This window comes from Python bivittatus, unplaced genomic scaffold (assembly GCF_059951505.1).
Source record: "Python bivittatus isolate LINGU-HERP-01145 unplaced genomic scaffold, Pbiv_v1 ctg000980_np1212, whole genome shotgun sequence".
Classification (NCBI taxonomy): Eukaryota; Metazoa; Chordata; class Lepidosauria; order Squamata; family Pythonidae; genus Python; species Python bivittatus.
Genome location: NW_028277125.1, coordinates 61,125,213 through 61,142,826, shown reverse-complemented (window position 1 = coordinate 61,142,826; position 17,614 = coordinate 61,125,213). Strand labels below are relative to the sequence as shown.

Genomic DNA, 17,614 nt, shown 5'->3' with positions numbered 1-17,614 from the left:
AGAGATAAAAGGAAAATACCCATATGATGCTATTGAAGGGCAATGACATTAGCAATATACCTTACATCATTTGTGTCGTGCTTGCTTGAAACTATTCTTTCATCTCTTTTTTCATTCATTTCATATGGGTAACTTGGGAACAATAACACAGTGGAAGCTTAAAGCAATGTATTTGTTTTGGCAAGTACCCTACCTAAACACTGCCAATTGATGTACACTGAAAGCTTTAATTCTCTGGAGAGTCTTTGGGCCTGTCTGAATGATGATTGCCAATACATATGCACACTTACTCTACACATAGTGAGATCAAAAACAATATTAAGCTTCTGCCCTTTTTTCAGCTCTCATCCAAGTCCATCTTTGTGGATGACTGAGTTTAATGTGGGTGCTCTGTCTTAATTGCAATAGAGAACACATTTCCTAAAGTGTGGTTCGGCAAATTCAAGGAGGTCCTATCTTGCTTAGATTGTAAGCCCTGTTTGATGTTTCCCCCCTATGGAAAACACCACAGACCTATAGAGTTTTAATAAATGTTAATATCCAGATTATTTTTTCTTCTCCCAGAAGAGGGGTTATTTTTAATGAAAACCAGGCTAACGTTTTTATAAGTTAAAAAAGAGAGAGATTCATTCCTTTCTGCTTTATGTGTGTTAGAAGCTGGGAGTGTACAGAGACCATCCAGTCCACTTTGAAGACAAGCTCCAGAAATGCCCTGATATACTCTGGGTCATTCTAGGAACAGTCTGATCTAATCCAGTCCTTGGAAACACAATATCTAATGATTTTAATTTGTTTTATGTTTCATCAGAATGGGATGAAATTAGACCAATATGAACACATGAAGTATCCTGAAATTCCTAGAAATCAGTCTCAAGATTTTTGAGCTATGTTTCTTTAAAGTCTGTTCTTTTAAATCTTCCTTGTTTTCAGGCAGACTACCATGACATTATGAGCAAAAATTGTTCCTGACATGAGGGACATCGGATATATCTGATATCTGATATATTTCAAGAGCTGAAGGGATTTATGCAAGAAAGGGGTTGCATAAAGATCAATGGTGCCACTTCCTAAATGTGGTACTCTGAAAGTAGGGAGAAATCTAAAAGATTAATATGATAAAAGAAGACAGCCATTAAGCCAGCCAGCTAGTTAAGACAAATCATAAAACATCATCATATAGCAGCAAAATAATATTTTCCAAGGTTGATCAACTTCCCAAGGCACTGATTGAGGGGGACTGCAAAGAGCATTTTTATTTAAGGGCAGACCATATTCTCCTTCCCTCTCCTCCCCACCTCAGCATCTTACACAAACAGCAAAGCCCATTTTCTCCCCATGGGCAAAAAAATACAGGCAGTGGTGCCATTATTTATAATATAGTCATGATCTTAAGCAACAGATCCAGATCAGAGTCTGGGGATAGCTCAGATTTGAAGTGGAGCAAATGAGAGCTTTCCACCCCACCATATACAAATGAAAATCTATTCCAAATTACCCCATCCACTTTGGAATTTGGGTTTCACCTCAGTCTGATTCAGAGCTCCAGCAGAAATGGAGGAATAATATCTCAAAGCTTTGGAAACAACCAGCTCACTTGTATCAGTGTTTTGCTTCAAGTTTCTCTTGTGTTGGGTTTCTGTGCTCTGTATTTTACCTTGAATGATATCATCATCGGAAGCAAGCCAGGTGGGAAGGAAATTGCGTGGAAAGCTAGAAAACAATGAAGTAAAGCAAGAGAAACTTAAGTTTCTATTTCTACCATCTGTTTCTTATGCAAAGAATAGCCCTCTTTGTCCATTGTACACAAAGTAGTTTGCCATAATGGATGTATGGAGGAATTGAAATTGAGAGAATTGATTAATACGCCTGAACATCTTCAGTAAGCACAACAATAATTAGTGTCAGGCAAGAATGGTTAATTCCAGATTGACTGATTTTTCTTAAGTTAGAAATGCTTTGCATTTCTCAGACCTGCTGCTGTTTATAGGTGTTTATTTGCAGAATCAGCAGAACCATCTGAATTTATCTATTTAATGATTTGTAGAAAATGAAATTATCTTGGCAAGGTAAACCATTCCTAATTAAATTCTGCAACGTCTATGTTTCCAGTCCAATCTGAAGGTGTGTGTATGTGCGTGTGTGTGTGTGTGTATAAAATCCTGAAGTTCACTAGTGGCTAATAAATTGGTTGTGACAGACTTGCTGTTTTGCCAGCTGTGTAACTTTGCATTTTTTAAAAAAATACCATGATTTAGTTCAATGCTTCCCCATTTTCATTTGGTAAGAAACAAGCATGAAATGTCAGAATAGCCTTATGTCAGCATTTCATTTAAATTCTTGAAATCAACAAGGTGCAGATGAGGGACAGTTATTGCTCATTTGCTATTCTTTATTAAGCATTTAAAATCATTATAAATATCTTTATTTTTTTTCCCCAATGGAAAAAATCATAATTATAACTTTAAACAATGTCCAGATTTTCCATGCCACCTTATTTTATTTTAAAACCTATGACATGCTTTTTCAAAAGCATATCTAATTTAAGTTGAATGGTTACAGTGAGCAATTAATGATGTTAGCCTTTTTTTTATGCTTTTGGTCATAGAGTGGAATACATATGACTGAATGCATGCTGAAACAAAACAATTCCTTATACGTGAAAGAAACAAAAACTCCAAAACCTCAGCATGTCCAAAAGAAGATTGTTAACTAAGCTTTTTCGTATTTGGCTAACTTGCTATGTGTAAACACGTTGTGTGTGTGTGTGTATTTTTTAAAGGAAAGTATACTTGGAGATTCAGATGACTCCAGCCCTGTTAGCTTTTCGTAGGGCCCTGAAGACTGGGCTGTTTCCCCAGGTGTTTGGGTCAAGAGGGTCACGTTTGGGTTACATGGTTAGATGAGCTCTGCTGTTGTTCGCATGCTTTTTTTTTTCCTGTGAGTGAGGTTATTGTTTATCCTTGGGTGCTTGAGGTTATATGTCATGGGGATGTGTGTGTTTAATCCTTGTACATCACCCAGAGAAATTTGTGTGAGGTGGGTACTGTACAGACAGTCCCCTACTTGCAAACCTTTGAGTTTGCAAACTTTAACTGATACTGACAAGATGGACCTGGAAGTCAGAACCAGAAGTCAGGAGAAGATGGGAAAAGATTATTTGCAGTGCACCACAAACTAACCCTTTCCCTCCTTCTCATGCCTTCCAAGAGGTTGGAGGTTTGCAGTGGAGTTGGAGTTCCAAAAAAGGGTTAGTTTACGCGGCGTGCTCCATCACCAGATGAGGCAGGAGAGGCGGTGATGGCTGCCTGGGCGAAGGGACAAGCCAGTGGGGCACGGGGTGCTCCATTGCTGGCTAACGCAGGAGAGGACAGGGGAGAAGGGGTGGAGGTCTCCTGGCTCATCCAGCAACAAAGCATTCTGTGCCCCACCAGCTTGTCCCACTGTGCTGTCCACAGTCTGTGGGCTATCGCTCCTCACATTGGCAGCAGAAGGCAGGGCTCCTCTGCCCACACTGCTACCCTGCCTCCTCCTCTTTTACTTTTTACTTGGTTGGACATATGAACAAAATGGACTTATGAACAGCCGCTTGGAATGTAACGTGTCCGTAAGTAGGGAACTGTCTGTAACATAAGAGAATATCTCTAGCTCAGGGTTGAACAGTGGAGTTCTTGGTGCTCTCTGAGCTTGGCTGTTTGTGTGCAGATGTTTCATTACTCAACTAGGTAACATCATCAGTGCAAGTCTGATGTTACCTAGCTGGGTAATGAAACAGCTGCAAACAACAACCATGCTCAGAGAGCACCAAGAACTCCACATAGGTGGCTATATAAATCTAATAAACAAAGAAATAAATATAGTAATATGAGGATCCAGCTATATAATGTGACTACCTAGAAAGATGTTTGCTCTTTGTGAAAACTAGACCTTCAATTGATTAACTCTATACCATTTGTCTTCCTTTTCCTTCTATAAATTGATCAAAATTTAAAGCAGCTGCTTTTTTTAATGAAAGTTATTTTAAGATGGTGGATTGAGCCCTACTGTTTGCTTATTCTTGATGCAAGATAGATTTTATTAGTATTAGTTAATTCTCTAGTTCTTTAATGTAACATGAAAAAGATAAACAGCCAATGTATACATACATACAAACATACATTATATGTATATATGTATGTATGTATGTATGCCTTTCAGTATAAGCAGTATTACACAGATCACAAAAAAGGAGTAAAAAACAGAAAGCCAAAGAAATTTAAAGCTTTAGAGAAGGAAAAAAAACATAGTTAAATCTAGTTTAAATCAATACTGTTCGCTATAGCTTTTCATTTTTTTTCAAGCCACCATCTTGCTTTCACCACATCCATGCACCACTTCATATGTTGCCTTTGGTTATTTAAGCTTCTTATCTCCCTCTTTTTCAGGATCCCATCAACTCTACCCAATCAGTTTCCTTGGTCTTCTCCTTCCTCTTCCTTTTCACTCACTCACTCATCCATCTCACCCATTTTGCAGTTCAGCCATAATTCATTTTCACTGTATGACCAAACTACCACAATGGACTTCTTTCATACTGTTCCTTCACTTTTGTATTCAATCTACAGTCACTTAGCACCCATTAGTTCTTGATCCTATTTCATCTTGTTTTATCACTTATCCTTCTAAAGTATCTGATTCCCAGTGCATTCAGTTTACTCTTATGTTCCTCTGACATAGCCAACTCTCTTTCTCCTAGAACAAACTGGGCAGAAAACATATTTTATATAGCCATTTTTACTTCTTCTGATGTGAATTCATTCTTCACAACAGCACACATACTACCCACTATCTTTTTACCGGCATTTTCACATCATAGAATTTCTCCATCCATGTTCCCATCTCTCATAAACATTCTAACAAGGTACAGTATATATGTATGTATTTGTGTGTGTGTGTGTGTATTCAAATCAATCATGCTTTTTTATTCATTTTTTTCAAGTGTGCATATGAATAGATGTACTTAAATCACATATTTGAATCAAGCAGAACTTTTTTTAAGCAGATACTTACCAGTCATTCCTATTTTTTCTTGGGTACCCAAGTGACCCAGTCACCGTTTCTGTATTTTCTTGTCTTATTCCCACCCATCCATTCATGTTACTTAGCAGAATACTTTTCTCTCCTGGATCACATGCATTCAGAACATTTCACAGTTTTTCCCAATCTCATCTCTAGTTCTGTAATGTACAACTATCAGCAACCTGTGGATTCTTACTTTTATATGCATCCACAAGAATTACACCAATTGATACTATTAGACGCACATTTTAGCCCTTTCATAATTAAACGTACATCTTTATTTACTTGTATGTATTCATCAACCCCACTCCACAGGACTAGACTACCTTCATTTCTATCTATTCCCTCCTTCCTCCTTTTCATTTCATAGGCACATCATATATCTATTTTTCTTTCATTTCATTCATTCTTTATGTTTACTCCTCTTACATTCTGATGCATAATCTTATGCCACAATTGTCACCAGTTATTGATATCCACTGTCCATCATGGTTATGGTAAATTTGAGGCTTTCAAATAACATTTTTAGTAGGATAGAGAAGTGTCAATTATATTACCAGCCTCAGTCATACCTGTGCTGTATGCAACGTTCCTTGCTAAGACCAAAATCACAATATCAGTCAACTGAAACGCATTTTGGCCACAAGTGCAATTCATATGTCATATGTCAATCATGCACAACTAGATCACAACTAGTCAGCTAGATCCTCCAATCACAACTAGGTTAGCAAGATCCTCCAATCTAGAAACTACCTGGCAAACTACCTGGCAAGCCATCAATGTACTAACAGAAGCAAATATGTGTAGCTCAGGGTTGAACCGTGGAATCCTTGGGGTTCTCTGAGCTTGGTTGTTTTCTTGCAAATGTTTCATTACCCGGCTAGGTAATGTCCTCAGTGCACTGAAGATGTTACCTAGCCAGGTAATGAAATGTTTGCAAGAAAACAACAAAGCTCAGAGAACCCCAAGGATTCCACATCAGTGTACTACACATACTCAGGAGACAGTCAAGACCACAACATACAGATTAGTAGTTGGAAGGTATTAAGACTGTTGCTTTAGTTGATGTTGATCTGTGTGTGTGTGTCTGTGTGTGTGTAATTAGACATAGGTTTGTCAGTGACTAATATGATTTTGTTTTCTATTTGTGAGAACTACATATTCTTCTGTCAGCATATTTGCTAATATAAAACACTGCATGAAACAGCTCTATGATCCATCACTGCCCCAAATACTTTAGTGCTTATTCATGATTCCCAAATTGCCATAACTTTGCAATTGTCAACATACACATTGTTATCATCAGTCTTCTGTCTATAGTAAAATCTGTGTTCTAACTTCTTCTATATACCTTTCTGACAAGGACATACACAGAACAATTCCCATATGTATGTAAAATATAGTGACCAAAAATGAAGCTGGTTCAATCCTTTTTGACAGTAATGTTTTTGACATCTTGGGGAAAAACCTTTGTCAAAACAGCCAAGCCAGCCTAGGATAGAAATACCTCAGTGCTTCCAGATGTGGTTTTTATATAACAGGGTGCCAGAATAAATTAAATAGTTGCAAGATGCCTATTGATTGACAACTCTAGGAACCATCCTTTGCCAAACATCTCTTGGGTTAGAGTATCTGTGTGTGTGAACAATTTGTTGTTTTACCTTAATAACTCTACCTGATGTTAAAACATCTCTGTTGTGTCAGTTCTATCCTCTAGGATTTCAATTTTAGCTTTCCCCCGTTTTCCATTATAAAAGTGCTTTGCCATCAAGGGAAAGGAAAAGAAAACTAGCTTTGTAAATACTTCTTTAAATGTTAGTTAAGTCCTAACATAATTTTTACACTAATGAAAATCCCTCACCATGCTGTGAAGGTTAGACACTTCTTGGAGACTTTCTGAATACATGTCCAGCAGCATCCTTTTAATCACAAGAGTAAAGGGGGGCAACTTGGAAACAGAATGTAAGCAATGTGTTTTCAATAGTAATGTTAGTCATTTATCATGATTCATTTATTGCTAGGAATAGATGTTATGTTCAGTGCAACCAATTTAGGTACAAACTAATTTAGTTTGGTTTCTTATCTACAATTTTCTTTTACATTGGCAAAAGCTACAAAGTATGTTAGAACTTCGGCTTTTTTTTTTCCTTCCTTAAATGCAAAACCAGGGTGACCTCTCTCTCTCTCTCTCTCTTTCTGTTGTTTTCTTAAATTGCTGGGTTGACATCAAGTCCTGAACAGTAAATTGTGAAACCCAGACCCTTTGCTGTCAAGTTAATTGTTATTAATGAGGTAGCAATTTAAAAGGAAATGGAATAGTAGATGAGCCAGAGGCAAATGTAGACTGATTTTAAGTACTCTCCTTGACTGCTTAGTTTCCAATAGGAACAGTAGTTGAATACAACGCCCACAGAGCTCTGCATAGCAGATAACTCTGGAATACAGTTAGAATACTGTCAAGATTGATAAATTGGGTTAGCATTGCTTCACCTTTGGAATAAGGAATGACATTGACAATAGATCTCTATTTTTTTTTAATTCTTACTGTATATTTGTCAAAGGAAAAGTAACTTTTTAATGTTTTACTTGGCAGTTTTGTGATTGTGGAAATATGCTGTGCCCCCTACCAAGGAGTTGTTACTTCCTCTGGAAGTACTTTTCAAAATTATCCAGCCATCAGTCTTTTCAATGCTTTCTGATTGGAATCTTGCATTTTACATTGTAAAGCTGCTTATTTGAATATTTCTCAAATTAAACCTCACAATCTGAGTTACATTTGAAAAAAGGATAAAGCCGTCCATTCTGAGGATATCAAATGAACCTGATTGGTGAACTGTATCATTGTAGCAGTCTTCAGCATATATAGCTGCATAACCTCCTAACACAGCTTCTGGAAAATGTTTTGAATTGTCATAATGTAAAAAGAACCATAATAACATGACAAGTTATTAATGACACACCTCACTTGAATTAACCCAGCAGCACACCAGGAGAGTAAATATAGAGCTGTTATTCAACACTCATTTTATTTCAGAACTCAACTTAATATGTACTAAATTCTGTATTTTATTATCAGATGCTTGTTTTTGTTTAGTCGTTAAGTCGTGTCCGACTCTTCGTGACCCCATGAACCATATTGCACCAGGCCTTCCTGTCCTTCACTGCCTCCCTGAGTTTGCTCAGTTTCATGCTCATTGCTTCAGTGATGCTATCTAACCATCTCATCCTCTGCGGTCCTCTTCTCCTTTTGCCTTCAATCTTTCCCAGCATCAGAGTCTTCTCCAAAGAGATCTCTCTTCGCATTAGGTGACCAAAGTATCTGAGCTTGAGCTTCATTATCGATCCTTCCAATGAGCAATCAGGGTTGATTTCCTTTAAGATTGACTGGTTTGACCTCCTAGCAGTCCAGGGGACTCTCAAGAGTCTTCTCCAGCACCACAGTTCAAAGGCATCAATTCTTCGGCGCTCAGCCTTCTTTATGGTCCAGCTCTCACAGCCAGACTTGATGCTTGACTGCCTATGATTATTCACATGTTATAAAAATAGCACAGACACAATCCTTACTGAAATTCAGGTGGACGTTCATATGAAAGATTGCAAAATTTGGCTTCTGTCATAAAGATGGAAACACCCACCTACAGTAGATACCTGAAGTAGGAAATGAGAGACAGAGAAGGGGCCAAGCACATCTCCCTCACTTTTAATTCTTAATAGTTTCCTCTGAGTATCCCTATAGCAAAGCATATGCTTTGTGTTCCTTTAATGTAAAGGATATATAGAGGATAATTTATAGTTCATATAAGTAGTTCTGGCAGTGAAAAGGCTCTTGTCTGAAACTTTAGTGAGCCGCTATGAATTTCTTCAGATCATATATTCCTCTGAGAACAAAAGATGATGAATTGCAACTACAGTTTATATGTATGTAAACTAAAAGATTTGTCATAGATGTATATAATGCCCTGCAAAGCACAAATTCTGGGATTCTTTCCAGTCCCTTACCAGCAATGGCCGCAAGAGGCATCTGTATTTTCTTTTGGATAATGAACATGTTGCATCTGTGTGTGTCTGATCAGGATGAGTGCAGCTTGTGTGTGTGTGTGTGTGTGTAAGAGAGAGAGCGAGAGAAGGGATTCTTATCAGAGTGGGCGCATATTTAATGTTTCTCTCTGTGTGTGCATTTCTGCTCTCCCCTTGGGTTTCATCTCTGAGAAGCACAGCACAGCTGACATACACTTTGCTCTGGGCCACACGAGCAGGAGGAAGGAGGACTTAGAATGGAGCAGTCAGTAGCATTCCAAGCTGCTGCCTGTGGGGAGCCTTGGATTTCCTCTGCCTGAAGATTTCCTCAGCCGATTTGCAAACTGATCCTTTCTTTTGGTGGTTTCTCTACCTCCTCCCCACCTACCCAATCTGATCCTGTTCTGTTTTATTTTTGGACAGTTATGCTGACCGACAGGCAGGCAGACAGACAGACAGGCAGTATCCCAAGCTTCTTTATATAATTTCTTTCCAATATTCCATTGGATTGGAAAGAATAAAATAGAAAGAACTAACCAAAAATTACTTTGCATCCAAAAAGGAAACTGGTTGGTAGATAACGAGGAAGCAAATGAAGATAATTATATTTAAGTGAAAGAAGAGAGAGCTGAAGAAACAAGAAAATGAACATGGAAACCAAAGAGGGTGTTTGATAGCAGCTTTGTACCCTTCAGCTCCATTATTGTCAGACAGGGTTGAAAGACTTCTCTGTTCAGAATTAAATTGTTTCAATTATTTATTCATTGCATCAATATCCAATCTTTCTTCAATAAACATAGTGTTCTCTTTCTTTCCCTCTCACTTCATCCTCACAACAGCCCTGTTAAGCAAGTTAGGCTAATATCCACTTTATTTATTGACAACATAAATACAGTTTCAGCTCTTGGGGGTAGTTTGTACATTAGAGGCGAGTAAGGAGAAACGCAATTGAATTGTGGCTTATTCACATTCTTTCTCTCTACAAGGGCACAGAAGTCTTTGCCTGGGTGAAATATGAAAGCCCTCCTTCACCTAAGAGAAAGGGGAGTTGGAATACAAATCACTGAATTTCAATGGCTTCTTTTTGGGGCGGGGGGAGTGAGGATTTACCAAGCAGGGAAAATTTCTTAAAACTGGGTGCATGTCATTCATTGATTTCAGGTTTTCTTAGGTTTTAATCTGTATCTAATTGTTGTATGATTTCTTAATATACCCAAATAACAATGTATCCTATCCTAATACAGTTAATATTGTAGACCAGCCTTCTACAAATTGGCCTCCTCAGATATATTGAACTACAGTTCCCAGCAGCCTCAGCCAGCACTGTCACTATATGAGCTGACTGTAATTTGTCAAACTTGTCTCTGCAGACAATATAATCAGTATATGTCCCACATGATGTCTTTCACTTTTATGAGCTGATCTAGGGTCTATAATGAGTATATTGTTTTGTATTTATCAACAGATATATTGAAAATCTAAATTTGAGACACCTCAAATGTGTGTGTTCTAAAATAAAAAATGAGAACTACAGATGTGTAAATGTGAGGAAGAAGCATAATTGAACATGCCATTCATGGTCTCCACAAAGAGGGTATGAATATTATGTATTTTTCCTCCAAGCAGTTCAGAGCTGCCTAGATGGAACTATAATTTACTCTCTGAAGTGAATTAGGCTATGAAATAATGACATGCCCAAAGCCATCGGGTGAGTTTCGTGACTGAGTACAAATTTGTACCCTGATCTTCCACATTCAAATTATTTTGACAAATTGCATTCTGCAAGAGGATGTAATAGTGAAACACAATTATATGAACCATGTTTCCTCCATTTATCAACATAGCAAAATAGATCTGATAGCTCAGAAAATCTGCACATACCTGATACTGTTCAATGAGCCTTGTTCATAAATGTTAAAATTTGACTCAGATGTGAAAACTGAATCAATGTATAATTTGGGAAAGTTAATGCAAGAACCTTCAAGTCCAAGATTCTGTTTCTGCAGTCACCAGCCAAATGCCAATGGGATACCCTCAAGGTGAACATGAGTACCCTACCAGTCATGTCCCCAGCAAAGACATCAAGAGGCCAACTTAATATTTTTCCCATCCCTGGAGGTGATAAAGGTGTCACAACTAGCTATGAAGTAGGCAGTGTTATCCTCCATGAATTCTGAAATCCTTTATAAAGCTGTCATGTTATCATCGCTGCATCTTTTGCTAGGGAATTCCATAGGTTAAGTGCTCTTTTATCGGTGCTGACTCACCTGTCATTTTGCCTTATGGGATGATCCCAGATTCCAAAAATCAAGGGAAGGAATAAAATTTCTTCCTATTCACTGTCTCTAAATGTTGCATAATTGTCTATATTTCTATCATATTCTCATTTTATCTGCCTTAAAAAAAAAAAAAGCTAAAAAGCACAAAGCATTGTATCTTTTCATCTTAGCAGAATTGCTCCAGCCCTTGATCATTTTGGCTGTAGTTGGAACAGGATATATTTTGAAATTCATCTTCATTTGCTGTCCCTTTTAATGCAAAATAAATCAGCAGGGGGCCCAGTAGCAGCCAACAACAGGCTGCCAATATGTGCAGCTGAGGTTCTGTACACTTGTACAGACTGCTGTTTTTGCAGATGGCCACCAAGATCTAGGTAACATGGTAATATCTCCTTGCAACGGGTGTCTAGCTCTGTTGGCTTTATCAAGGCTAACTGCCAGCTTTAAGTAATAACAACAACAGTCTCAATTTCCATATTTTATTGTATAATTACCCATTAACTCTCCATTCCTCACCCCTCCAAAAAGCATTTAATAATATCTTCCCCATTCCACTTTTCATTTTCTGCTGTAGCTAGCCATATGATCTCACAACATAAAATGATAAGCTGTGTATAAGATTCAGGCATATATGAAATGTGTCTCATTCATTAGCTTGGAAATTTTAATCCCTGTTCACATTATTTTGACAAGATGCATTCTGAAATGGATTGTAGGGAGAACTTGAATAACACAGAGGTTGTGGTGTTGTACAGCTGGTCCCCAGTTTAAGACCGAGTTCTGTTCCCGAGGTCCGTCTTTGAATTTGTATGTAAGCCAGAACAGTATTATTGTATAATACTGTATAAGTAGTACTGTGTAATGAACTCAAACCATTGTGCATTTAACTTGAATTTTACTACAATAGGTAACTATGGGTCATCCTTAAACCAGGAGTTCTTAACCCAGAGACTACCTGTACTTGGGTCAGGGAGATCTGATTCAAATATCCACATGACTGTAGAGCTCACTGGGGGATTTTGGCCCAGTCACTTTCTTTCAGACCAGTTCAGCCCACCTCATGAGATTGTTGTAGGGTTAAAATGAGGGAAGATCTCCATGTGCATTGCCTTACGTTCTCAGAGGAAAGATGAGATATAAAATGTAATATACAGATCAATAATCAGTTATGTTGTGTTCTACCCAAAATGTGTGCATTTTTTGATGCATCCAAGATGTAGCATCCAATTGGAAAAATGAAAAATATACTAGGGCAGCTTTCATTGTGATGTTGGAGAATACTCAGTTGATTTGGCCAAAAACAACACTCGCTGTGAATTCTAGGAATTGAAGTCAAACATATTCGAAGAGCACCAGATTGTCAAAGACGGGACTTAGTTGGTGTGGTCCATTTTTTCTCTCTTTACACATGTAAGATGCAGTTCCTCTAGACTGGTGATTAGAGGTATTTAGCAAAAACAATGGCCAAAGACCCACTTGTCATACTCTTTTCTGTATGCTTCAGATAGATTACATTTCTTCATCTGGGCTTACATCTAAGGAGACTTGTCTAAATGCTTCTTTCTGATGTTAATCCTGATAATATTGTAACTGCCTGTTATTTCAATATTGCCTCAGGGCTGAATATTCATCTTTGTTAAGCAGCTTGGCTTGGTTGGCTCAATAGTGCATTTCACCTTATATGATGCTAATTTTAACATCTTCCCCCTTCTGTTCGGGTGAGGCTCTGAAGCTTCTTATTGCCTCCTTTTTAGTTCAGATGCTTAAGTTGAAATAAGGCCACTCTTTCTTCATTTACAGAAGTTTCATTCCTATTTTTTCTATGTCAGATTTCTCATGGTCATCTCCTGTTTATCTTGGGGTTGTTTGTTTCCAGACAAAATGTTTTTAGTGGCTTTCTGCTTCCTTTGGTAAATAGTGAATGCGACACTGATAACAAATGAGAACATCAGTGTCAAGAACAGGAAAATCCAGAAATTTAATGGTTCCATTTCTTCACAATAGAAAACAGCTTGAAGGTCCTTTGAAGGCAGAAGAATAGCATCAGTTAATAGTGACACTCTGTGGCCACCAACATAGACCAAAACATCTGTTATCCCATTGAGGGGCCCTTGAAATCTTTGCCTGGAGAAATGGTCATAAATATTGAATGTTAATTATGGAAATATTTACTAAGTGTTCTTTTTCTTCTGAAAAAGTGATTGCTTAAACTGTTTGTTGTTACTGTTTATTTTATTTTGCAATTCCTTTAACTTTCAAACTAGCATTTGCACACTATAGGAAATCTTTAAAAGAATCAAAAGTAATGTTCCCAATCTTAAAAATGACCTGTAAGGGAAAAAAAAGGTCAGCTACGGTATGTTTTATTTTTTAAAAGAAGCTCATTAAAAAGAAACTCAGATGTGCTTCTCTTAAAAAGAATTAAAGACTAGAGTGAAAATTCTTTAAAGCAGAATCAGCAGGATCAACGCTGAATTCTACTGGCTATACTAGTGGATAGCAACTTGTACAAACAATCTTTCTCTTCCTTTCTTCTCCTTTTACAGTCTCTACACCCCTTCAAATCCCTCAACTACTGTAAATGCTAGGAGGACTCTGGAATGGAATAGGCTGGATTGTTAAAAATCATGGTAGAAGGGAGGAATCAGTCAGGAAAGATGGGACAAACAACTTTCAAAAATCTGCTAGGAGGCAGGTGAAGTGAAGAAACTATTCCATGTTTCCACCAGTTTAGAAGGATTTGGAGGAGTGTGTTTTGAGATGTATGGCAGGGCCTCCAATGATTGCTAAAATGAGTAAGCAAGATCATAAGTAAAGTAGAAATCTTTCTGATGTCCTTGTTCAAAACTATTTAAGAGCTTTATTGGTTAAAAACAGCACTTTGAACTGCATTTTGAGTCATGGTGGAAGAATTAGTGAGGAGCTGTAGTGGTGTGGCCCATTTTTTATGTCTCTACATATATAAGATGCAATTCCTCCAGACTGGTGATTAGAGCTATTTAGCAAGCTTTGCAAATTACATCATTGTATTGTAAATTCTTCCACATTCTGTACCTATGCTTAGAAAGGGTTACTTAACAAGCTATTGCAATTTAAATGTAATCACTTTCACTTTGAGGTTCTTGAAACTTGTATGTAATCACTCTCACTTTGAGGCTTTTATCTGTATTGCTACTTGTAACAATTAAAATAAAGAGAAGGACATGAGCTCTGTAATGTGACACCTGTGGAAGGGAGGGTGAGTAGCAGTATGCTAGAAACAATGTCTTTGACAAAAGGTTGTCTGGATTCTCAAGTTATTGACAAGATGTGTCATCAGACTATCTCCACGTGTTGCATGCTGGAGACAATGCCTTACTTAAAAAATATCTATGGCAGTAGGTCAATAGTCTAAATTGTGACCAAGTCACAGATACGATGTGCCACCAAGTTGTCACCAGGTGTTCTATTGTTTACTGTCTTGTAAAAAGTATAAAGGGTGACAAAATATCTCAAATACCTAGAACTTCAGCATAGACCTAAAGACCTGGGAAAGTGCCACTCAGCTGCCAGATGACTCCAGAAGGTCTGTCCATTGTCATTTCATGGAGTTACTGACAAGCTGAAGGGATGTAGTTTGGTATACCTTTCCTTTTTCTCTATAATGCTCTTAATATTACTCAAAAAAAATTTTTTTGGCATTTGCCCTGGTTTGAGCCTATTGTCTTCCAATCCCAGTTCCAACTGGCTACCAGCTGGATATCAGTATCAACCCAATGGGCCAAGAAACAACTTGTAAATTAATGAGACTGATACGAATGTAACATGATTCTTAAATTTACAGGGAGAGCAACTGGAAGGCTACATTTTGCATCAGTGGTGGTTTCTGAATGCAGTCATGAATATGATGCATATTTAATTGTTTCATTTCTTTTTTACTCTGAAAAATACATCTGTGAGACTGAGATGAAATAGCTTCCCACAGTGTCTAGTCTGAAATCTCAACCTACATTTTCCATACCTAAACTAAGCACTTTATTCAGTACAATGTATTGGTTTACATAAATATAGATCCCAAACAATTCTGCTGTACTCCATGGGGCAGTGGAGGAGGTACTTATTATGAAACACCTATTGTAAATTTGTCATGGAGATTGATTTGAGCAGTCCCTGGTCATGTATGTGGTCACAATTGTTTTGCTTTTTAAGAAAGACTGTTGATGTCAAGAGTTGTATTTAGAAGGACACATAAGTCTTCATTTCATGCTGAATGCGTCTACTCCCCTTTCATTTTATTTCTTGTAGTTTGCAGATTACTCTTATTTATTTCTGATGTTCACATCACCTCAGGACATATGAATGTGCCACTATTGCATAATCACTGAGCATAGGTCCAGCGCCCCACAGTCCAGCATTTTCACCACATAGATCATTAAGAACTCAGCCAAGGTTCTGCCTTCTCCCCTTCTTCCTTTTCTAGAGGGTTTCTGGAGAAAGGAAAAGGCCAAGTGCAGCAGTAGTTTTGCTCCTCAGCTTGTCTGAAATCTTTTTTTAAAAAAAAAGAATGGGGAAAGCAGTAGTGGTGATACCTAGGAAAGGAGAGAGAAAGACTTTGGGGAGAGAGGATCATGGAGGAAAATTGGTAACAAGCACATGAAAAGAGAAATGTGTGTTAGATGGCCCAGGTTGCCACTGTAAATGAAGCAAAGTAGTATTGACCTCCACCAGTGGCATATGAAAATGCTGCTCTTCCTAAACAAAAAATAAAATTATGCTATGCAAATAAGATCTCCAGCCTACAATATGGAGGAGACTATTTTATTTAACAATAATTTCTGAACTGTAAACAGAAAGAGGAATGAATTTTTTCTTTAATTCCTTTAATAATGCTCCCTTATTTGACAAGTTTGAATACAGACTCTTTCTCAGTTTGCATTGTAAGAAATAAATAATGATCCATTACACTTTCTCATTCAGTAATGCAGATTTTTTGTTTATTGCCTTATCTATTTAAGACTTCATCCTGTCCTTAATAGTAGAGGATTGATGTAAGACGTTTTGGGAACAAATTCCAGTGATTATTAAGCTGGCTGACTCCCTATCCAGCTATAGCGTGAAGCTGCTGGTTGAATGCAGAAAGAGGAGCAAATTGGTTCCAGAGCCTAGGAAATAAGACAGTTTGCTTTTTATTTGCCAGATGGTTGTGATTCAAAGCTAATGTAATCACAAGGAATGTCCCAGAAGAGCTAGTGTGTGTGTGTTTTGGCATTCTGTTTAGTGTCCATAGCAGTGGCATGATGTCCTTGCTACCTTCCAGATACAGCTGGCATTCAACTGAAGAGAACTCAGTTTTGAGCCTCACTCACAATTAACTGTTTGGCAAACATCCAATGGAAAGCTGAAGAAACCATACAAGAGCATAAAAATGAAGAGTTAAAAACACAGAAACTTCATAAAAACTCTATATGTTAAAAACATATATCGAGTGTCCTTCATATACAATCAGTAGCAAAAGCAGCACAAACATTTGATCTATTGTTTGCTATTAGAGTACTAATGCCACCTTCTTCCTGGGTTTCACTATCCTGTAGGTTCTCATCTGTTGTTTCTCCTTTCCCACTCCTTCTGTGTCCCAGAACTTCCCACTCTGCAAAATCTGTCTTTGGGTTGGAGAACTTGGAGATACAGTAGCAAGGATTAGTCATCCCTAAGCATGTTTATTTTACTAGAAATATGTAAAATATTCTGTGGTTAATTTTATGCAATCTGTTTTACTTAAGCTATGTGTGTTTATAATAGTTATTAATGTACATACAATATACATTGTGGAAGAAGCATTAACATCAGCCACTGTCAAAATACTTGCATTTACCTCCAATACAGGGAAAACTTATCTTACTGCCTTGTTTATTACAGCATATTATGATGCTATACAGTTTGCTAAGAGTAGCATGTTAGGGCATCTGTCTCACCTAAATTCTGTGATAATAGCAAGAAGTCTCCTATTTTTTCCTAGCTACCCGTTTCCCATGATGTTCAGCAGCTGCAGCAAGAAAGACTTGGAAAACAGCTTGGAGAAAGGCGTGGGGATGTGTCTCTTCAACCTTCCAGAAGTTAAGGAATCATTTGGTGGCCCAAAGTGTGGGAACGGCTATGTAGAAGAGGGAGAAGAATGTGACTGTGGTGAACTTGAGGTAGGAGTAATGCTTCTTGTTTTAAAGAAGACAGCAAATTCATTTTGAAATATCAGTGTTTCCATCTAGTTTCTTCATGTCCTTCATTTA

The 17,614-nt window shown here is 37.6% G+C and overlaps 1 protein-coding gene across 3 annotated transcripts in view; it reads left to right on the top strand.

Moving 5' to 3' along the window:
• Positions 1 to 17,614, top strand: part of ADAM12 (ADAM metallopeptidase domain 12) — a 291,574-nt gene that overhangs the window by 214,240 nt on the left and 59,720 nt on the right. For all 3 annotated transcript variants that reach the window (XR_015794354.1, XM_088131906.1, XM_088131905.1), the window contains exon 12: positions 17,347 to 17,524. Coding sequence is in view for 2 of the 3 variants with exons in the window: in XM_088131906.1 (XP_087988032.1) it covers positions 17,347 to 17,524 (178 nt within the window). In the remaining variant the exon portion in view is untranslated. The remainder of the gene's footprint in view (positions 1 to 17,346; positions 17,525 to 17,614) is intronic.